At 36.5% G+C, this 23,202-nt stretch overlaps 1 protein-coding gene across 2 annotated transcripts in view; it reads left to right on the top strand.

The window, feature by feature from the left end:
* The first annotated feature begins 565 nt into the window (after positions 1-565).
* The window catches only part of LOC134383203 (uncharacterized), a 55,622-nt gene continuing 32,985 nt past the window's right edge, over positions 566-23,202 (top strand). Inside the window, exons 1-3 of one of the 2 annotated variants that reach the window (XM_063104093.1) lie at positions 566-719; positions 6,436-6,631; positions 8,194-8,321. In XM_063104093.1, coding sequence (XP_062960163.1) covers positions 6,463-6,631; positions 8,194-8,321 — 297 coding nt within the window. In that variant the 5' untranslated portion in view covers positions 566-719; positions 6,436-6,462. Of the gene's footprint in view, positions 720-6,435; positions 6,632-8,193; positions 8,322-22,777; positions 22,862-23,202 lie in introns of those variants that run through there. The other variant, XM_063104094.1, reaches the window with a different exon arrangement.

Here is a 23,202-nt window from a genome sequence, read left to right as displayed (position 1 = left end):
CCTTTTATTTAAAGAGGACTCCAAATTATATAAGCTTCAAGCCACCCAAAATCTGCCTACTCCCTAGAATAAATAGAGGGGAAAAAACAACTGAAAGAATTAGAACAAATTAATAGTGAATATTTCTGGATGATAATATTAAAGGTTTTACATCATATATTTATACAATATATATTTTATTTTGAAAACCGTACTTATATTGCTATCAAGAGAACTTCTTAAAAAGTGGGTGTGGGGGAGAACTGAGCAGATAAAAAATCATAAAATGAAAAAGACCATCCTGTTCCCTAACAAAGACCCCTGAGCTGACAGGCCAGTTGAGACGTGCCCCGCCTATCATTGCTTCGCTTTCTTTAACTCCTTCTACCCCGTATTTTCTTCGAGGCCAAACAAACGTGAGTCCCACAGCCCGGTGTGAAAGGACCTCATGGACTTTCCCGCTGTCTCATACCACAAACTCCGGTCTCCGGCCCCCGTCCGTTTTTTTTTTTTTTTTTTTTTAAAGGTGAAAACCCAGAACAGTTAAATTCATAAATAGCGCGCGTCCTTTCGCTTTCAGTTCTCCTCATCCTGGACCCATAGCAGAATGGCTGTAATATCCGGTTTGCTTTTGAGCTTCTGAAGAGAACGGTGGGTTCCCGCCGAGCCAGACGCAGGACAGCGCGAGGGGTGAGCGAGGGCCGCTGACAACCTGTCCCCAGCCGCGGCGGCCGCGCCAGGTAAGCTCGCTCCCGAACTTGGGCTTCCGTGCACGTTTTCCGTAACTAATTGACAACAAAGTCCCGAGCGCGCGCTCCACACCGGCGGGTGGGCGAAGGCAGCGGGAGGAAAGCGCGCTGGCCCGATGGTGTGTGGCCCGCGGAGAGCTTTGCCCCGGGCAACTCAGCGTCTCGGTTTGGTTGGTCCAGAAGCGGCCACGAGGCGACAGTGCACGCACCGTGTCACCAGGATGCGCTACTGCTCCTCCGGCATCCAGAGGCGAGTATCCTTTACTCGTCTGGGGGAAAGAGGGGCTGAAGGCCTTTCTTGGTGTGAAGGACCAAACTTTGGCCCCATAGCAGAGGCGCTGGGTGGGGTCCCTTCCTCCAGCCTCCCTCCTCCCTTCCTTCCTCAGGCATTTCCTGACTGCCCCCTTCCCGGCAGTGGGGAAACGAAAAAGATGACCCTTACCTTACAGACAAACTCCTAAAAGACTGCCTCTTGCTTATTTTTGTGTTATCCATATTTAATATTCCCTAGATACAACAAAGGTGTATTATTTGGGATAATTCAAATTCACTCACACTAATCAACTGTTACAAATTACCTTAAAGTGGAAGCAGCGGATTTGTCAACCGTGCGCTGTTTCTAGACGTGCTACAGGCACAAAGTACATCAGTTACCTAAGATACTTGTTGAAAATACAGAATTGGGGGCATTTTTAGCCATCCCTCCAGATGACTCTTAGGGACAGTAACTTTTAGAAATTATTAATGGTCTAATCCCATCTAATAGAACTTTCTCAGTCTTATTTAATTTGGATTTAAAAGCGTCTTGGCTTGGACATCCAGTCTTACTTTGAAGTAAGTGGAGAAAAAAACTTTATAAAGCTCATTTATTCCTTCCCAAAACGTTTAAAAATATTAAAATAGTAAATCAAAGAAAAGAACTCTGCAATGTCTTCTGCTTCTAACACAGCAGTAAAAAATTCGTGTTTTACTCCATAATTTCTGCTCCTTAACACCTACAGAAAAAGAAGAGATAATACAGAGGAAGTCTGTTAAACAAATTGATGTTTATTTTTTAATTAATTTAGCATTTCTTGGTAATTTACACTTTATAGGATGTATTGACATGTGTTAACTCATTGTTTCACATGCTCATTATAAAAACAGTAATTAATATTGGAAAATTAAAAGTAATGTATTGAAAGCCTATTTATTATTAGCATTTATTGAATCAAGAAGGAATTATTGTTTTACTCATAACATTGATAAGAAAATGGAGGCTTACAAAGTTGTTTCTCTTTCAGTTTCTCACAGGTAGTAAGTTATTCGAACCCTGCAGCCTGACATCAGAATCTGCTGTGACATCCCAGGAACTCTCTGGGTTCCTCTTGCCTGACTCACCTTCCATAGATCCCTCCCTCTCAGCCCTTCCTGCTGCTCCTCTCCTGCCTTCTCTTCCTCCTCATGGGATGCACCCTCTCTTGTTTGCCAGGTCCTTGTCTCCTTCACACTCCATATAAATTTTGGAATTGTTATTTAATTTTTCTAAAGACCCAGTGAAGTAGTTACCTTAATAATCCCATTTTGCTGAAGACACTAGTAAGAAAGAACACGAGGCACAAAGAGATGAAGTATCTTTCCAGTAGTCACACAACTAGAAAAGAGTGGATCCAGTATTTGAACACAGACAGTTAGGCTCTAAACATAGTACACTTCACTTTAGTTCATCAGTCATCCCTTTCTTTCCAGGATCTTCAGTCCTGTCTGTCTCTATCTCTCTCTGTTGGTCTGTCTCTTTCTTCCTTAACTCATTGTCACTCTTCTTGCCGCTCTAATTGTATCTCTGCTGAAGATTTCCCCTTCTATTACCAATGCCTTAAGGCAGTTTTATGAACTGAAAATTCATGGATATTGCCATGCAAATTAATAATTTTTGTGTCTCATAGGAAATAAATGGGCAAAGTTGTCTATTATCATGAAGTGTAGAGACAAAATATAATGTGATAAGCTTAGAGGAGGAAGCATGCTTTATCTAGAAATTATGACTGGTCATGTTCAATATTTTATTTGTGTCTCAAATGAGGTAAGAGGGTTGTTTTTGCATATCATCAGGTAGTCTGTTCCAAATGATGCAGGATTGTGCTTAGGTATTACACAGACTTACCAGTAATGACATTGGAGTGGTGAGCACGACTCCTTCCTGTGAAGCAGGTACTCAGTTGTGCCCAGAGAGCTCAGCTTTTACTTGTGGGCAGACCCTAGTGTGAGACTTCTCTCTACTCGGGCTCCAGGACTGCTGAAGGACAGTTCAGAGTAACCCCATCTCAGGCAGAAGGATGGAAGCAGTGTAAAAACACACAAATGTTGCTTAGCATTGTCTCAGAAAGAATAAAGCATTGTCTTTTGATGTCATGAAACACTCTGCCCTCCCCCCGGCCCCCACTGAAATGAAAAGTGGAGCCTTGTCCAGAGGTGGAACTCTTTCAGATCTGGGCAGACTCTAAAACACGCTCACTACTGGCTCTATTCTCTCTTGGCCTATAAACAAGAAATGTCCTTTTCTTCCACTTACATAAATTAAATCCTGGACCCATGTCTGTCTCTAGGCACCGTGAGCTATTTCTTTTCCATTTTGAGAAATAGCTATATTCTTTATTGCTCTTCCTTCTCTTATGGTCACTTTGCTGTCCAGTCAGTCTCCTGCTCCACCACTTTACTATTTTCATCAAGGTCACTGATGGCTTTCATTTTGTCACTTTCTCAAATGGCCTTTGTTGACTACCTTATGTATAAATTCAACCACAAACACTCCATATCCCATTCCCTGCCTATTTTATGCCTTACTAATTTTTTTCTCCAGAGCAGTCACCATCATCTAACATTATATATAATCATGGATGTGGATATATATGTGAACATTAGCAGAGGTAAACTGACTCAGAGAGGGTCACACACACACACGTACACAGACTACATTATACAAATTGTTTTATTATCTGTTTTCCCCACTAGAACGGAGATCCATGAGGCAGAAAATTATATCTGTTTTACTCACTGCTAGATACTGACTATCTAGAACAGTGCTCAGCATATGACAAGTTCTCTCTCTATCTCTCTCTACACACACACACACACACACACACACACACACACACACACACACACACACACACAGAATGTTGACAAACTTCACAAGATGTTTGGTCCTTATCTTACATGAACTCTCCATGTATTTAGTACTGTTGCTCACTTCCTCTTTCTTGATACCCAATCCACCCCGCTTTCTGAGACACATATTCTTCTGGAACTCATTATTTTCTGCATCTACTTGAAAGGTAATGTCAAGACATCCCTGATGTTTTGATGCATATACTACAGTCTCTCATATCTGATTTTACAGGTAGACCTATCTCCTGAGCTTCGCATCAATTCAAGTTAGCAAATATTTTTTTAGTGTCCAGGATGTGCTGAGAATTGGGTTCACATTGTTAAACAAGATGGAGATAGCCCCTGACCCCATTGGATATACTGTCAGGAGATACAAATGAGCATGATAAACTGTGGGTTAAATGCTACACTAGCAGGAAATACTTACATTCAGGTCTGCATAATTCTATTTGAGTGTCCAATGAGTATACCACAATTAACCATGTCCAAAAAAATTGAAAACCCACTGAAATCATATGTCTATTTCTATTTTTCTTACTTTTTGTCATTTACTCAGCTACCCAAGCTAAAAACCTTGGAGTCATTTTAGATACCTCCCTCTCACTTAAATCTTTCAAGTCATTGCATCTGCTATTTCTTCTGTCTTCTAGCTCTATCCTGTCATCAACTTTACTAACTTGCCTCTTTTAGAAACTTTTCTTGACTCATTGTTATTTCAGTCTGTATTAGATTTATCCTTCTTTTTACCTGGACACCATCCTGTATCAGTCTTCTTTAATCCCAGTGTAATAATACAACACTTGATTTTTACCTGGGTACATGGCACTCTACTAGAGAGCCTAAAGCTCAGTCTCCTAGCAGATAGGCTGCCTATGAGATGCAATTCTAGTCAGTGGAATCTGAGCAGAAGTGATTATGCATGATCAATCATCTAGATGTCCTTTAAAGGAGAGGACCTAGGTTCTTCTCTCCTTTCTTCTTCTGCTGGATGGAAGGTACATGTGATGGTGAGTCATCTTGGACCATGAGGTGGCATGTCAAAGGATAGCTAAGCAAGAAATAGAAGGACCCAGTGCCCCTGGTGACTTCGTGAAGCAGAACCAAGGATGCTTTACCTTGTGATCTTATGAGAAAGGGCAATAAACTTTCAGCTCTTTAAGCAACAGTTTTCTAGGGGTTTTCTCTTACTCACAGATGAATCAAATCCTAGTTGATACAGATTCTCAAGCACTTTGAAGGTTGGGACTCTATTTTATTAATTTTTATATCCTCAGCATTGAGTATGGCATCAGGCTCATCAAACATATAATGAGTTAAAAATTAAGGTAATAAACTTAAAATTATGTTTTTCACAAAATGTAAGATGAACTGAAGTCTCCTATGATGCACATACCCTGTAAACAGGCAAATTGGACTGGAAGTATCTTGGTAGTTGGATAACCTTGCAGGAATACCAGTAACCATTCAGATCACAATATGTATTTTAATGACTATATATGATTAGAGCCCTTATAGTTTCTCTATCAAGAAACTTATATATTTTTCAAAAATGTTTATTTGAGGAAATTAATTCTGACAGGTAAGTTTTTGTAGTATGTCACCTCTCCCCCAGGGTGACAGAGATGCAAAAAGGATTACTCAAAGCCCATTTCTTCGCAGCAGTGAGAAGCCCTGAAGGGGTTAATTTCCATGGACCCTCAAGAGAGAGGCATTCCTTGGAAAATTAACCACGAACTGGGGTTTTCTCTCAGGATTTATTCTCCAGGCCAAAAAATTACAGAAAAGGAACATAGGTGGTTACAAAAAGAACAGTGAGATAATTGTTATGGCAACAGTCATTAGGTTTAATTGCACCAAGGGCATCTGTCCTTGGAGCCAGCAATTCTGCTGTTACAATTCTTATCTACAACAGAGACTTTAGCCTGGGGAAAGTTTCCTGTCTTTTGCAAGCTTAACATTTCTATGTGTAATTTTAAAAGGTTGGGTTATAACTGAAACTACAGAGCTTTGGAAACTAGGCCCTGTGAAACACATTTGCTTTATAAATGTTAGTATACTCCACAATAGTAGGTAATACAATGAGACACTCAGATCACTGTTCAACTCCAGCTTCTGCCACTGACTAACTATAAAACCTCTACCAATCTTTTAGTTTATATTTGTACTGCTGTTACTTCATCTAGTAAGAAAGGATAAAATTCCTTAATTTTTAGAGTTCTTTTAAGGATCAATAAGTTAATATACTTAATGGATCTTTACCAAGACTTTTTATGCAGAGGGATTAATTAACTAGAATATTATTTTTAGAGAAATGAATCATTGGAGACAAGCAAGACTGTATCTGTCGTCATCAGCATTATCAGAGATAATGCATGATGAATGAAAAGGTCTGTGATCTGCCAATGCAAGGCTTTATACTTTTACCTTAGAAATGTACAAAAAGTAGGAAGTGGATATACATGTTCCACAAGCACGGCACTGATATGCACGTTCCTTGAATAACCTTGAGAGGTGACTTAGGGATCTTGTATTCCACTGAAAGATTCTTCTGGGTTTGCAGGCTACCATCACATCTGAACCCACCACAATGGCCCCCATTTGTCTAGTGGAAAATGAAGAGAAGCAGTTGATGGTGAATCCAGAAGCAATAAAGATACTTGACAAGATTTCTCAGCCTGTGGTGGTGGTAGCCATTGCAGGGCTGTATCGTACAGGAAAATCCTACCTCATGAACCGCCTGGCGGGACAGAACCATGGTGAGTGTAGTCTTGGGGTGGGGCCATTTGCTTGGAACCAGTGATAACACAGGCTGATCATACCTATCTAGGGTCATCTTAAAAAAGGGCATGACTCCTCCCAATGAAGAAAACTTCTAATTCTCACCACCAAATGTATGACCTCAACCCCATATGTCCATAAAATCTAACTCTTTTCCCCAGGAACAAAGAACCATTCTTCTTATCAAATGATCTAGCCCACTTCTCCCTTGTATCCCATCTACTCTCTTCTGCTCAGGAGCTCAGCTCCTGCCATTATCTTTCTTTCTTTCTCCTATATCACTTTTGCCAAAACTATAGTGTCATTCCAAGAAGCTTCAAATGTAGTTTAACATGTCTTGTTTTTTTCAACTGGAAGAAAAGAATGAAAAAGAGGAAAGATCCCTATTTATCCCCTATCTCAATGGAGCTACTATCTCATTATTTTGTTCCATTTCACAGCAGATTTCATAAGTTTTACCCCCTTCTTTCAATATTTTTAACCTTTCAATGTGTAAACCATAACACATACAGAGGAGTACATAAAACGCAAAATACAATAAAATAAATAAAGTGAACACCTGTGTAATAATAGGCCAGGTCAAAAAATAAAACTGTACCAACACTCAAAAGCCCAAATCACACCATCTCACATCCTCAGTAGTCTTCACCAACGTTTTAATTTCCGGATACTCCCTTCCTTGCTTTTTAAAAATGGTTTTACAAGATATGAATTAATTTTAATAGATAGTTTTGTTTGACCTGCTTCATAAATTTTGTATAAATGCAATTAAATTGTAAATATTCTTTGTTATCTTGTTTCTTTTCTTCAACAAAAAGTTTGTAAAACTCATCCACTTTTTAGAATGTAGCTGTAATTTATTTCACTACATTATAGTATTCCATTATATGAAGATACCACATTTTATTTATCTATTTATTACTGAAGAACATTTGTGTTATTTCCACTTTTTTGCCTTTTATGAACAAGGTTTTCATACATATTCTTGTAATGTTATCCTGATGCACATGTGCATAAAATTCCCTGGTATAAAAGATCCTGAAGTGAAATTGCTAGGTCATACATAGAATGTGTGTCTTCAGGATTTCCTGATAATACCAAATGGCCTTTTTAATATTTAATATTTTGTGCAATTTTCATGCTTTTTAAGAGGAATTAAGAATTCATACATAGTTATAAAAATTTTTAATTTTTTTCTGTTGTGGTGACTGTTTAATTGTATGCCATGTGCCTCACTGTAAATAAGGTTGACCACCCTTTGACATATTACTTGCCATTTGTATTTCCTATTTTGTTAAATGGCTGTTCAAGTCTTTTTTTTTTTCCAGTTGGATTGTCTCATTTACTTCTTATTGATTTTTAGGCAAATCTGCCTGTAGTTCCATTAGCCCTTTCCATCTATGCACACCATACAGCCTTTTTTTTTTTTTTTTCTGAATTTCTTACTTCCACTCTGGCTCAGCTCCTTTAGGGGTTGAACATCAGTCCATTAGGTTTTAAGGATCGCCACACATCCATGTTGCCTTATCTTCCTTTGCAGGCTTCCCTCTGGGCTCCACAGTGAGGTCTGCAACCAAGGGCATCTGGATGTGGTGTCTGCCCCACCCCTGGAAGCCCAACCACACCCTGATCCTTCTGGACACTGAGGGCCTGGGCGATGTGGAAAAGGTAAGCAGAGAGTCACCGAAGAATATTTTTTGCTCTTGATTCTGTACCTACCTTTTAATTCCCTACCTCAATTCATATTCTGTTACCTTTTTCTACAAACTGTAAATCCAATCATTAATAATGAGGCTACAATCTTTTTTGCCTTCAACTTACTTCCTCAGAAGGAAGTAAGGAAACTCAAATATTTTGGTATATCAGTGCAAGATCTTATTTTTAACATCTGAGTAAATGATACAATTTGATACTTATTGAACAGCTGAATTCCAGGATTCTGTACTAAGTACCATAGATACAGCAATAAACAGGGCAAATGCCCAGAGCCTAGTTGGGGAAACAAAAAGTATGCAGTGTGATCAGGGTGCTGTGGATGCACAGAAGTAGACAGCTAACCTAGTCATATGGCTGAAAAAAAGCTTCATAAAAGAAATCATATATGAACTATAAACCATGAGGTTAATGGCAGTGCTACACTAAAAACATTCATAAAAATTTTTTGTTCAAGTGTCTGGTTTTGGAGATTACCTCTTCTCTGTCTTTTATAAAAGCATAGCCTTAACTTACTGAAAATATTTTAAATGGAATAATTTTAGATATTTTGTCTTTATCTAATTAGGTGCAAGGAATCATTTCTCCTTATTTTGTATTACTCTGAGTCTGAATTCAAAATGGCAGCAGTAGATATTTGGCTTTCATAACGGCCCCAAATAAAAAGATTTTAAAATTCTGTGCTCAACTTTAAAGTTCTCAGTAATAACTCAGTATAAAGCCAAAATGGCACTATTTATGTTGAAATTGATTGCTGGTTTTTAAAAATCTAAAGGGATTTTCCCCAAAATGTGAAAAAACTTTCCCATCTTCCAGATCAAGTTTGGTAAGCATAGAATACAGATACTGCATTTGTACAAGGGAGCAAAACTGATTGCAGTAGAACCATTCATTAACCCTAGAATCGTGGTGCATTAGTCCATTACTGTTGCTTATAACAGAAGTAGCTGAAACTGGGTAATTTGTAAACAAATCATATTTATTGCTTACAGTTTCAGAGGCTAGGAAGTCCAAAATCCAGGGAACACATCTGGTGAGAGCCTTGTTGGGTAGTGACTCTTCACAGCAAATCAAGTTGTCATGTGGCAAATGACAGAAGCAGAGAGCTGACTCCTCCCTCCTCCTTTTAAAGCCCTCAGAATTATGCCCATGACCACTGTTAAACCATCAACTTTTTAATCCATTTACTTGGGCATGGTCCTCACAACCTAATCACCTCTTCAAGGCCCCACCTTTTAATTAACACAGTAGTATTTCCCATCCTCTTAACACTGTCATAATGGGGGTTAAGTTTCTAATACATGGACTTTGGGGGCATTTCTCCCCTAGCCCCCAAAGTTCATGTCCTTCTCAGGTAAATACATTCATTCCATCCCCAAAGTCTTAACCTGTTTCAATTCAAAAGTCCAAAGTCTTAAGGTCCCATCTGTGAAATCAAAACAAGTTATCTATTTACAAGGTACAATAGTGGGACAAACTTAGGGTACATATTTCCATTCCAAAAGGGAGAAATAGGCCAAAAGAAAGGGGTAACGTGTCCTAAACAAGTTCGAAATTCAGCAGGGTAGGCATCGAATCTTAAAGCTGAAGAATCATGTACCCTGACTCTGACATTCTCTGCATACTGGTGTGAGGGATTGGGTTCCCAAGTCCTTTGGCAGCTCTGCTGCTATGGCTTTCCTAGTCTCAGTCCATGCTTCAGCTCTCCCAGGCTGGCGGTCTACTGTTGGCTCTACAATTCTGGTGTTATTTGCTAGTGGCTAAGTCTATTCACCTGGCCACCAAAGACCTTTATGTCTTGCCCTAATTCTCATTCCAAACTTCATGCACCACATGCGTACATCTACATGCTGCTTTAGTCAAATGGAAATAACTCTGTAATACCTTTGTAGAACTTGCACTTTCAAAATATTTCTGCCTTGGCAGTGTTGGTCCTTCCATCTGAGTGATCCCTTCACATCTGCAAGTCCACATTCTATCAACTCTTTACTTTTTATTTTATTTTTTAGTTGACATGTAGTAATGGTACATATTTATGGGGTACGTGGTAATACTTTGATATGTGTATAAACTATATGATGATCAAATCAGACTAATTAGCATATCCATCACCATAAACACTCATCATTTCTCTATCATGAGAACATTTGAATTTCTCTCTTCTAAGCTGTTTGAAAATATACAATATATTGTTGGTAATTATAGGTACCTAACACTACTATATAAATAATACTATATAAAATATTACTTTATAAATGTTGGTATATAAAATATTTACTATATAAAGTTTTACCATATTAATATTGCTATATAAAATATTTACTACTATAAAATATTAGAACTTATTCCTCTTATCTAGCTGTAGTTCTGTATCCATTAACCAACCTCTTCCCATCCCTCCTTCCCCCTACCCTTCCCAGCCTCTATCAACTCCTTAAAGCTCAGAAGTTTTTAAAATTTGTTTATGTAATTTTTAATTGACAAATAGAAATTGTATATATTTGTTGTGTACAACATGATGTTGTGAAATATGTGTATATAGTGGAATGACTTAAATGAGCTAACTCACATATGCATTACTGCACATTTTTATCAATTTTTGTGGTGTGAACACTTAATAGTTATTAACTATACTCACCTTGTTGTACAATAGATCTCATTTCTTTTATCTAACTGAATTTTTGTACACTTTGACCAACATCTCTACAACCCCTCTCACTCCAAGCCTCTGGTAGTCACCATTCTACTTTCTACTTCTATGATGAACTCTTTTAGATTCCACCTGTAAATGAGATCATCCAATATTTGTCTTTCTGTGCCTGGTTTATTTTTGCTTAACCAAATGTCCTCTGGTTTCATTCATGTCATCAAAAAGTGACAAGATTTTCTTTTTTTTTCCAAGTCTGAATAATATTCCATTACATATACACACCACATTTTCTTATTCTGTTTATCTCTTGATAGTCATTTAGGTTGATTCTATGTCCTGCCAATTGTGAATAATGCTGCAATAAACATGGCTGTGCAGATATCTCTTCAATATATCGATTTCAATTATTTTGGAAGTACACACGAAGAGGAATTGCTGAATCATATAGTAATTCTATTTTTAGTTTTTTGAGGAACCTTCATATTGTTTTTCAAAATAGCTCTACTAATTTACATTCCCAACAATGGGGTGAAAGGGTTCCCTTTTCTTCACACCCTTGCCAACACTTGTTATATTTCATCTTTTTGATAGTAGCCCTTCTAAACAGGTGTGAAGTGACTCCTCATCATTGTTTGGTTTTAGTTTGCATTTCTCTGATGTTTAGAGATAGTAAACATTTTTTAACATACCTTTTAGCCATTTGCATGTCTTCTTTTCAGAAATGTCCTTTGCCAGTTTTAATCAGTTTGTTTTCTTGATTTTGAGTTGTTCCTTATGAACTTTGGATATCATATGTATAGTTTGCAAATATTTGCTCCCATTTTGTGGGTTGTTTCTTCACTGTGTTTATTGTTTCTTTTGCTGTGCAGAAGTTTGCAGTTTGATGTAAGCCCATTTGTCTATTTTTGATTTTGTTGCCTGTGCTTTTGAGGTTTTATCTAAAAAATCATTGCCCAGACCAGTGTCATAGAGCTTTTGCCCTATATTTTCTTCTAGTAGTTTCATATTTTCATGTCTTAAATTTAAGATTTCAATCCATTTTGAGTTGTTTTTTGTATATGGTGAGAGAAAAGGGTCTAATTTCATTCGTTTGCATGGGAATATACAATTTTCCTATCATCATTTATTTAAGAGACTGTTTTTTCCTCCAGTTTGTGTTCTTGGCACCTTCACTGAAAATCAGTTGGCTATAAAAGTCTGGATTCATTTCTGGGCTTTCTATTCTGTTCCATTGGTCTATGTGTCTGTTTTTAGGCCAGTACCATACTTTTTTGGTTACTATAGCTTTGCAGTATATCTTGAAGCCAGGTATATGATTCCTCAAGCTTTCTTCTTTTTTGCTCAAGATTGCTTTGATATTTTTGGTCTTTAGTGGTTCCATACAAATTTGGGGATTATTTTTTCTATTTCTGTCCAAAAAAAAAAAGGCATTCATATTTTGATAGGGATTGCATTAAGCCTGTGGATCATTCTGTGCGGTGTGGACATTTTAACACCATTAATTCTTCCAATCCATGACAGCAGAATATTGTTCTCCTTATTGGTGTCATCTTCGATTTATTTTGTTAATATTTTATAGTTTTCACTGTAGAGGTTGCTCACCTTCTTGGTTAAATTGACTTCCTATTAACTGCTATTATAAATAGGATTGTTTTCTTGATTTTGTTCAGCGAGTTGATGGTTAGTGTTATAGTAATGTTTCTGATGTTTAAGTTGATTTTGTATCCTAAAACTTTACTGAATTCCTTTATCAGTTCTAACATTTTGGGTGGAGTCTTTAGGGTTTTCTAGATCTTTATGTAAGATCATGTAGTCTGCAAATAGGGACATTTAAAATTTTCCTTTCCTGGGGAATAATGGCGGTTTGTGGTAATAGGCATACTGATAGTACTGATCTGATCATCACATCTTGGACGCAGGTGGTACCAGTCAGCTTTGTACCCTGCAAATATGCATAATCAATAAAAAAATAAATAAAATTTAAAAATTAATTTTCTTTGCCAATTTGGATGCCTTTTATTTCTTTTTCTTACCTGATTGCTCTGGCTAGGACTTCCAATACTATCCTAAATAAAATTGGCAAGAGTGGACATCCTTGTCTTATTCTAGATCTTAGAGGAAAAGCTATCAATTTTTCTTCATTGAGTATGATGTCAACTGTCTGTCACATATGACTTTTCTTGTGTTGAGGTATACTCTTTCTGTGTCTAATTTGTTGAAAGCTTTTATCATAAAAATATTTTGACTTTTGTCAAATGTTTTTTCTGCATCTATTAAAATTCTGATATGGTTTTAGTCCTTCATTCTCTTAATGTTATGGATCATATTTGTTGATCTGCATATGTTGAACCACCCTTGCATTCCTGTGATGAATCACACTTGGTTATGGTGAATGACCTTTCTAATATACTGTGGAATTTAGTTTGCTAGTATTTTCGTGAGGGTTCTTCATTTATGTTCCTCAGGGATAATGCTCTGTGCTTTTTGTTGTTGTACCTTTGCCTACTTTTGGTATCAGGGTAATGCTGGCCTTGTAAAATGAGTGTGAAAGAATTTGAGAAGGATTTGTATCAGTTCTTTAATTTGTTGGGAGAGTTTGAGATGAATTATATTAGGTGTTATTTAAATGTTTGGTAGAATTTAGCAGAGAAGCCATCAGGTCCTGGGCTTTTCTTTGATGGGAGACTTTTTTTTACTGATTCAAACTCCTCGCTCATTATTGGTTTCTTCAGATTTTCTATTTCTTCATAATTCAATTTTAATAGGTTGTATGTATCAAGGAATTTACCTGTTTTTTCTAGGTTATCGCATTTGTTGGTATACAATTGGTCAAAATAGTCTCTTGTGATCCTCTATATTTCTGTGGTATCACTCTTAATGTCTTATCTTTCATTTATTAATTTATTTGAGTCTTCTTTTTTAGATAGTTTAGCTAAAAGTTTGCCAACTTTTTATCTCTAAAAAAACTCACTTCATTGATTTTTTCTAATGTTTTTCAAGTCTCTATTTCATTTATCTCTGCTGTTTTTCATTATTTCCTTCCTTCTAATAATTTTTTGCTTAGTTTTTTCTTGTAGTTTTTTATCTTTTTTAATTTGAGGTACAATGTTAGGTTTTTTGTTTGAGATATTTCTTCTTTTTTGATGTAGGTGTTTGTTGCTGCAAACTTTCCTTTTAGAACTGCTTTTGATGTGTTCTGTTTGTCTTTGCATGTTGTGTTTCCATTTTCATGTGTCTCAAGAAATTTTTAAATTTCCCTTTTAATACCTTCATGGATCCATTGATTGTTAAGAAGCACATTTTTAATTTCTATATATTTTTTAATTTTCCTGTTTTCCTTCTATTATTGATTTCTAGTTTAATACCATTGTGGTTGAAAAAGATAATTGATATGATTTTAATCTTCTTAAATTTGTAAGAATTTGTTTTGGGCCTAACATATAATCTATTTTGGAGAATGTTTCCTGTGTATTTTGCAGCTGTTGAATGGAATTTTTGTAAATTTCTGTTAGTACCATTTGATCTAAAGTGTAGTTTTAAGTCTAATATTTCCTTAGAATTTTTGAATTTTTGTCTGGATAACCTATCAATTGTTGAATGTGGTATATTCAGATCCACTACAATTATTGTATTATAGTCTATCTCTCCCTTCAGATCTATTAATATTTGCTTAATATATATAGGTGCTCTGATGGTGGGTGCATATATATGTACAATTGTTATATCCTCTTAATGAATTGACCACTTTATTAAACTCTACTTTGTCTTAGATAAGTATGCCTACTCCTATTCTCTTTTGTTTTCCATTTGCATGGAATATCTTTCTCCATCTTTTCACTTTTAGTCTATGTGTGGCCTTAAAGATGAAAAGAGTCTCTTGTAGACACCATAGATTTGGGTCTTGTTTTTATATTTATTCATACACTCTATGTCTTTTAATAGGAGTATTTAGTTTATTCTAATTCAAGAAAATCATTGATGGATAAAAATTTCCTACAGCCATTTTGTTCATTGTTTTTTTTTTTAGTTTTATTTTATTTTGTCAATATACAATGTGGTTGATTACTGTAGCCCATTAACAAAACCTCCCTCCCTCCTCCCTCTCCCCCTCCTTCCCACAAAGCTCCTTTCTGTTTGCTTGTGGTATCAACTTCAAGGAATTGTAATGATTCTGTCTTCTTCCCTCCCCCCCACAGGTTGTTTGTTTATTTATTTATTTACTTTTAGATTCCACAAATAAGTGAGAACATGTGATATTTTTCTTTATGTGCCTGACTAATTTCATTTAATATAATTCTCTCTAGATCTCTCCATATTGTTGCAAATGGCAGTATCTCATTCTTTGTTATAGCGGAGTAGTATTCCATTGTGTAGATATACCACATTTTCTGTATCCACTCATCTGATGATGGACATTTGGGCTGGTTCCAACTCTTAGTTATTGTAAATAGTGCTGCAATGAATATTGGACAACAGGTATATCTTCGACTTGATGATTTCCATTCCTCTGGGTATATTCCCAGCAGTGGGATAGCTGGGTCATATGGTAGATCTATCTGCAATTGTTGGAGGAACCTCCATACCATTTTCCATAGAGGCTACACCATTTTGCAGTCCCACCAACAATGTATGAGAGATCCTTTTTCTCTGCAACCTCACCAGGATTTATCTTTCACAGTCTTTTGGATATTAGCCATCCTAACTGGGGTGAGATGGTATCTCAGTGTGGTTTTGATTTGCATTTCCCAAATGCTGAGTGATGTAGAGCATTTTTTCATATGTCTTTTGGCCATTCGTATATCTTCCTTTGAGAAATGCCTATTTAGCTCTTTTGCCAATTGGGTTACTTGATTTTTCTTGTAAAATTGTTTCAGTTCCTTGTATATGCTGGATATTAATCCTTTGTCAGATGTATATTTTGCAAATATTTTCTCCCACTCTGTTGGTTGTCTTTTAACTCTGTTATTTGTTTCTTTTGCTGTGCAGAAGGTTTTTAGTTTGATATAATCCCATTTGTCTATTTTTCCTTTGGTTGCCCATGCTTTTAGGGACATATCCAGGAAGTCTGTGCCCAGTCCTGCTTCCTGAAGTGTTTGTACTATGTTTTCATTGAGTAGTTTTATAGTTTCAGGATGTATATTTAATTCTTTAATTCATTTTGCATTGATTTTGGTATATTGTGAGAGGTATAGGTCTGGTTTCATTCTCCTGCATGTGGATATCCAGTTATCCCAGCACCATTTGCTGAAGAGGCAGTCTCTTTCCCAGTGGATAGGCTTGGTGCCTTTGTCAATGATCAGATGACTGTAGATGTGTGGGTTGATTTCTGGATTCTCTATTCTATTTCATTGATCGCTGTGTCTGCTTTTAGGCCAGCACCATGCTGTTTTGGTTATTATAGCTTTGTAGTATAGTTTAAAGTCAGGTAGTGTTATGCCTCCAGCTTTATTTATTTGGTGATAATTGCTTTGGCTATGTGTGATCTTTTGTTATTCCATATTAATGTCTGAATAGGTTTTTCCATTTCTGAGAAAAATGTCATTGGAATTTTGATGGGGATTGCATTGAATATGTATATCACTTTGGGTAATACAGACATTTTCACAATGTTGATTTTTCCAATCAAAGAGCATGGCATATCTTTCCATCTTCTTGTGTTCTCTTTAATTTCACTAAGCAGTAGATTGCAGTTCTCATTATAGAGATTTTTTACATCCTTGGTTAACTCAATTCCTAAGTATTTTATTTTTCTGGTGGCTATTGTAAATTGGAAGGCTCTTCATTTCCCTTTCTGCATGTTCAGTATTGGAGAATAGAAATGCTACTGATTTTTGTGTGTTGATTTTGTATCCTGCTACTTGGCTGAAATCATTTATCAGCTCCAAGAGTTTTTTGTAGAGGCTTTAGGCTGTTCGATGTATAGGATCATGTCATCTGCAAACAGGGACAGTTTGATTTCCTCTTTTCCAATCTGGATGCCATTTATGTCTTTCTCTTCTCTGATTGCTCTGGCTAGTACTTCCATCACTATGTTGAATAGGAGTAGTGAGAGTGGGCATCCTTGTCTAGTTCCTGTTCTTAAAGGAAAAGCTTTCAGCTTTTCCCCATTCATGATGATATTGGCAGTGGGTTTATCATATATGGCTTTAATTATGTTGAGATAGTTTCCATCTATACCTAACTTATAGACAGTCTTTATCACGAATGAGTGTTGAATTTTATCAAATGCTTTTTCAGCATGTATAGAGATGATCATATGGTCCTTGTGTTTGATTTTATTGATATGGTGTATCACATTTATTGATTTGTATATGTTGAACCAACCTTGCATCGCTGGGATGAATCCCACTTGATCATGGTGTATAATTTTGTATATGTTTTGGTGTATTCTGTTAGCTATTATTTTATTGAGGATTTTTGCATCTATCATCAAGGATACTGGCCTGTAGTTTTCTTTTTTAGTTGTATCTTTACCTGGTTTTGGTATCAGAGTGATGTTTAATTCATAGAATGAGTTTGGGAGAATTGCCTCTGTTTCAATCTTTTAGAACAGTTTGTAGAGAATTGGTGTCAATTCCTGTTTAAACGTTTGGTAAAATTCTGCTTTGAATCCATCTGGTCCTGGGCTTTTCTTTGTTGGCTGCCTTCTGATAACAGCTTCAGTCTCTTTTATTGTTATTGGTCTGTTCAGATTTTCTACATCTTCTTGGCTCAGTTTTGGTAGTTTGTGTGTGTCCAGAAGTTCATCCATTTCCTCCAGATTTTCAAATTTGGTGGCATATAGTTTTTTACAAGTAGTCTCGAATGATTCCTTCCATTTCAGATGTATGAGATGTAATATCACCTTTTTCATTTCTAATTTTTGTTTTTGTATCATCTCTCTTCTTGTCTTAGTTAGTTGTGCTAATGATCTGTAGATTTTATTTATCTTTTCAAAAAACAAACTGTTTGATTCATTGATCTTTTGTATCATTTTTTGGATTTCAAATTCATTAAGTTCTTCTCTGATCTTAATGATTTCTTTCCATCTGCTAAGTTTGGATTTGGGATTATTCTTGTTTTTCTAGTTCTTTAAGGTGAAGTGTTAGGTTGTTCACTTGCCATCTTTCTATTCTTCTGACATAAGCATTTAATGTGATAAATTTCCGCCTTAGCATTGCTTTTGCAGTATCCCACAGGTTTTTGTATAAGGTATCATTATTTTCATTAGTTTCAATAAATTTTTTGATTTCCTCTGTGATTTCTTCTTGGACCCATATGTCATTAAGTAGAATGCTGTTTAATTTCCATGTGTTTGTATAGTTTCCAGTATTTCATCTGTTATTGATTTCTAATTTTAATCCATTTTGGTCTGAAAAAATACATGGGATAAATCCAAGTTTTTTGAATTTATTGAGACTTGATCTGTGACCTAACATGTGATCTATCCTGGAGAATGATCCATGTGCTGATGAGAAGAATGAATATTCTGAGGATGTTGGATGGAATGTTCTGTAGATATCTGCCAAGTCCAATTGGTCTAGTATGTTGTTTAGATCTTGTGTCTCTCTGCTGATTCTTTGCCTAGATGATCTGTCCAATATTGACTGTGGGGTTTTCAGGTCACCTGATATTATGGTATTAGTGTCTATTTCCTTCTTTAGGTCTAATAGAGTTTGTTTTATAAATCTGGCTGCTCCAACATTGGGTGTGTATATATTTATGATTGTTATGTCTTCTTGATGGAGCAATCCTTTTATCAGTATGTAGTGGCCCTCATTATCTCTTTTTATGGTTTTTAGTTTAAAGTCTATTTTATCAGATAAAAGAATAGCTACCCCAGCTCGTTTTTCATTTCTGTTTGCATGGTAAATCTTTTTCCATCCTTTCACTCTTAGTCTATATGAGTCTTTATGGGTGAGGTGGGTTTCTTGAAGGCAGCATACAGTTGGGTCCTCCTTTTTAATCCAGTCAGCCAGTCTGTGTCTTTTGATTGGGGAATTTAATCCTTTTATATTGAGAGTTCTTATTGAAAAGTGTTGATATACTCCTAGCATCTTATTGATTTTTGTTTGGATGTCTTAGGTGTCTTTTGTTCCTTTCTTTCTGATTTACTGTTTGTTTTCTGTATTTGTTGGTTCTTTGGGTTGTAGATAGCCTTTTTTGTTTGTTTTCTCTTCATGGATGCCATTTTTATTATACTAGTGGGATTTTATTTTTCTTGGGTTTTTATGGCAGCGGAAGTTATTTTTCAGGTACCAAACCCAGTACTCTCTTGAGAATTTCCTGTAAGGGTGGTTGTGTGGTAGTGAACTCCCGCAGTTTTTGTTTGTCTGAGAAATATACTATTTGCCCTTCATTTCAGAAGGATAGCCTTGTGGGGTAGAGTATTCTCGGCTGGCAATCTCTGTCTTTTAGTATTTTGAATATATCATCCCATTCTTTTCTGGCTTTTAGGGTTTGTGATGAAAAGTCTGATGTTAGTCTGATTGGGACTTCCTTATAGGTGATTTGATGCTTCTCTTTTGCAGCTTTTAAAATTCTCTCTTCATCTTTGAGTTTTGCCAATTTGATTATAGCATGTGCTGGAGAGGACCTTTTTGAGTTGAATACGTTTGGGGATCTATGAGCTCCCTGAATCTGAAGATCTGTGATTTTTCCTATACCTGGGAAGTTTTCTGCCACTATTTTGTTGAATATGTTTTCAATGCAATCTCCTTTTTCCTTCTCTTCTGGAATACCCATGACTCAAATATTTGAGCGCTTAAGGTTATCTGATATCTCCCTTAGATTTTCTTCAATGTTTTTAATTCTTTTTTCTTTTTCATTTGTCTACCTGTGTTATTTCAAACAGCCCATCTTCAGGGTCAGAAGTTCTCTCTTCTGCTTCTGCTAGACTGCTGGTTAAACTCTCTGTTGTGTTTTTTATTTGGTTGAATGAATTCTTCAGCTTGGCAAGCTCTGCTACATTCTTTTTCAGGGCATTGATTTCCTTGTACACTTCTTCTTTCAGGTCCTGTATACTTTTCCTCATTCCATCATGTTGTCTAGCTGAGTTTTCTTGTATCTCATTCAGTTTCCTAAGAATTATCATTTGAAATTTCTTGTCAGATATTTCAAGGGCTTCTTGTTCTATAGGATCTAGATCTTGGGAGTTATTACCCTTTGGTGGTGTACTTTCTCGATTTTTCATATTTCTTGTATCTTTTCTTTGATGTTTAGTCATTGTGGCAGGGGATTTCCCAGTTCACTGGTTTGACACTATTGTCTGGCTAGGATGCTGCTGGGGCTGCCAATTTTGTATGGCTACCTCAGTGTCTGCTTGGTTGCCCACTAGTGCCTCAGGTGTGTGATTGCCTAGGACCTTGGGCCTCTCAGGGGAGGTGCCTCTCTGATCAGCATGCACTCGGCTGGGCTGGGGATGGAGTCAGGCAGTGGTGGCAGGGTCTAGCTGCTGGGTTGTGTGCTGGCACCGCAGAGCGTGTAGTCTCCAAGGATCATGGGCCTCTCTGGCTGGGCACCTCTCTGATCAGCGCACACTTGGTCAGGGCTCGGCATGGAGTCAGGCAGTGGTGGCGAGGCCTACCTGCTCGGTCACACGCTGGCACCACAGGGCATGTGGTCCCCAGAGATCTTGGCACTTCTCTGATCTGCACACACTCAGTGGGGCTGGAGATGGAGTCAGGTGGCAGCGAAGAGGCCTACCTGCTGAGTTGTGCGCTGGCACCACAGGGCGCATAGTCTCCGAGGATCTTCGACCTCTGTGGCTGGGCACCTCCCTGATTGGCACGTACTTGGCAGGGCTTGGAATGGAGTCGAGTGGTGGCAGCGAGGCCTACCTGCTTGGGTCACCTTGTTCATTGTTTTATGATTGTTTTCTAGCTCCTTTGTACCATTTTTTAACTCTTACTGTCTTTCTTTGTAATTAGACAATTTTTACTATTGGTATGTGTTAATCCCTTACTTACTACCTATTGTGCATCTAATCTAGGTTTTTGCTTTTTGATTGCCATGATCTTATGTAAAACATCATAACAGTCTATTTTAAGCTAATAACTTATTTTTTATTTCATAAAAAAACCTCCACACTTTTAGTCCCTCCAACACGCATTTTATTTTTGACGTTACAATTTATACCTTTTTATACTGTGAATTTTAAGTAATTATTGTAGCTATTATTACTTTAATAGTTTTGTCTTTTAACTTTTATACTAAATATATGAGTGATGAACCATCATTACAATGTTATAGTATTAGAATATTCTAAATTATTTTAAAAAGTGAATTTTATAATTTCTTTGTAATTCTTTATAATTTTTCTTTCAGCCTGAAGAACTTCTTTTAGCATTTTTTTTAACATGGGTCTGGTGTTCATGAATCCCTCAGTTTTGTTTGTTTGGAAAAGTCTTTCTATATCCTTCATTCCTGATGAACATCTTTCCTGGGTACAGTATTTTTCATTGGCAGTTTTTCTTCTTTTTTTTTTCCCCCTTCAGCACTTTAAATATATTATCTCATTCTCTTCCTGCCTATTATGTTTCTGCTGAGAAGCTTGCTGTTAGCCTTATTGGAACTTCTTGATATGTGATTTGCTTCTTTTCTTTTGTTGTTTTCAGGATCCTCTCATTGTTTTTGATTTTTAACAGTGTGATTTTAAAGACATACCTTGGTATTTTCCTAACTAGATGCTTTGTGTCCATTAACCAATTTCTCAGTAACCTCCTTCCCCCTCCCTCTTCCCTGCCTATAGTAACCATAGTTCTGTTCTCTCCTTCTGAAACCTTAATGTATTATTGATTGTTCTTTCTTTCTTTTGTTTTTTTCTTATTTTTTTGCTCCCACTTATGAGTGAGGACGTGCAGTATTTCTCTTTCTGCATCTGCCTTCTTTCACTTAATATAATTTTTTCTAAGCTCATTTATGCTGCTGCAAATGGCAGAATTTCCATTTTTTATGGCTTAGTAGTATTCCATTGTGTATATGTACCACATTTTCCTTCTCCAGTTTTCCATTAATGGACATTTAAGTTGTTTCCATATCTTTCCATTCCTTAAACAGAGCTAAAATCAACATGCGAGTGTGTGTATCCCTTCTATATGATGATTTCTGTTCCTTTGGGTACATACCAGTAGTGAGATTACTGGATCATATGGTAGTTGTATCTATAAGTGTTTGAAAAACCTCAGTACTGTTTTCCATAATGGCTGTACTAATTTACAGTACCACAACAGTGTACAAGGGCTCTCTTTTCTCCACATCCTTATCAGCATTTTTTATTCTCTGTCTTTATGATAATAGCCAGTGTAACTGGGGTGAGATGATATATTAATGTAGTTTTGATTTGCATTTCTCTGATGATTAGTGTTGCTGAGCATTTTTCAAGTACCTGTTGGCCATTTGCATGTCTTCTTTTGAGACTGTGTGTGTGTCTATTCAACTCCTTCACCCATTTTTTAAATTAGTTTACTCATTTTTTTTTACTGTTAAGTTGTTTGAGTTCCTTGTATATTCTGGATAATAATTCCTTCCATTCTGTAGGTTGTCTTTTCACTCTATTGATTGTTTCTATTGCTGAGCAGAAGCTTTTAGTTTGATATAATCTCATTTGTTTATTTTTTTCTTTTGTTTCCTGTTTCTAAGATCTTATACGTAAAGTCTTTGCTCAATCCTACATCCTGAATTTTACACTTTCAGGTCTTATATTTAAGTGTTTGACCATTTTGAGTTGATTTTGGTATATGGAGAGAAGTACGGGACTAGTTTCATTCTTCTACATATGGATATCCAGTTTTCTCAGCACCATTTATTGAAGAAGCTACTCTTTCTCCAATGTATGTCTTGGACCTTTATTGAAGATCAGTTTGCTGTAAGTATATGGATTGATTTCTGGGCTCTCTGTTCCGTTCCATTGGTCCATGTGTCTGTTTTTATACCAGTGCCTTGCTTTTTTGGTTACTATAGCTTTGTGGTGTAATTTGATGTCAGGTACTGTAATGCCTCCAGCCTTATTTTTTTGTATTTTATTTCCTCAGGATTTCCAGGATATTTTGTTTTTCCATCTGAGTGTTAGGATTTTTTTTTCTATTTCCGTGAAAAATGTCATTGTTACTTTAATGGAAATTTCATTGAATCTATATCACTTTGGGTAGAATGGACATTTTCACACCATTAATTCTTTCTATTCATGAACATGGAATGTCTTTCCAT

The sequence above is a fragment of the Cynocephalus volans genome, chromosome 8 (genome assembly GCF_027409185.1).
Source record: "Cynocephalus volans isolate mCynVol1 chromosome 8, mCynVol1.pri, whole genome shotgun sequence".
NCBI classification, from domain to species: Eukaryota; Metazoa; Chordata; class Mammalia; order Dermoptera; family Cynocephalidae; genus Cynocephalus; species Cynocephalus volans.
The sequence above is the reverse complement of the archived record's forward strand: the minus strand, read 5'-3'. Positions and strand labels throughout refer to the sequence as shown.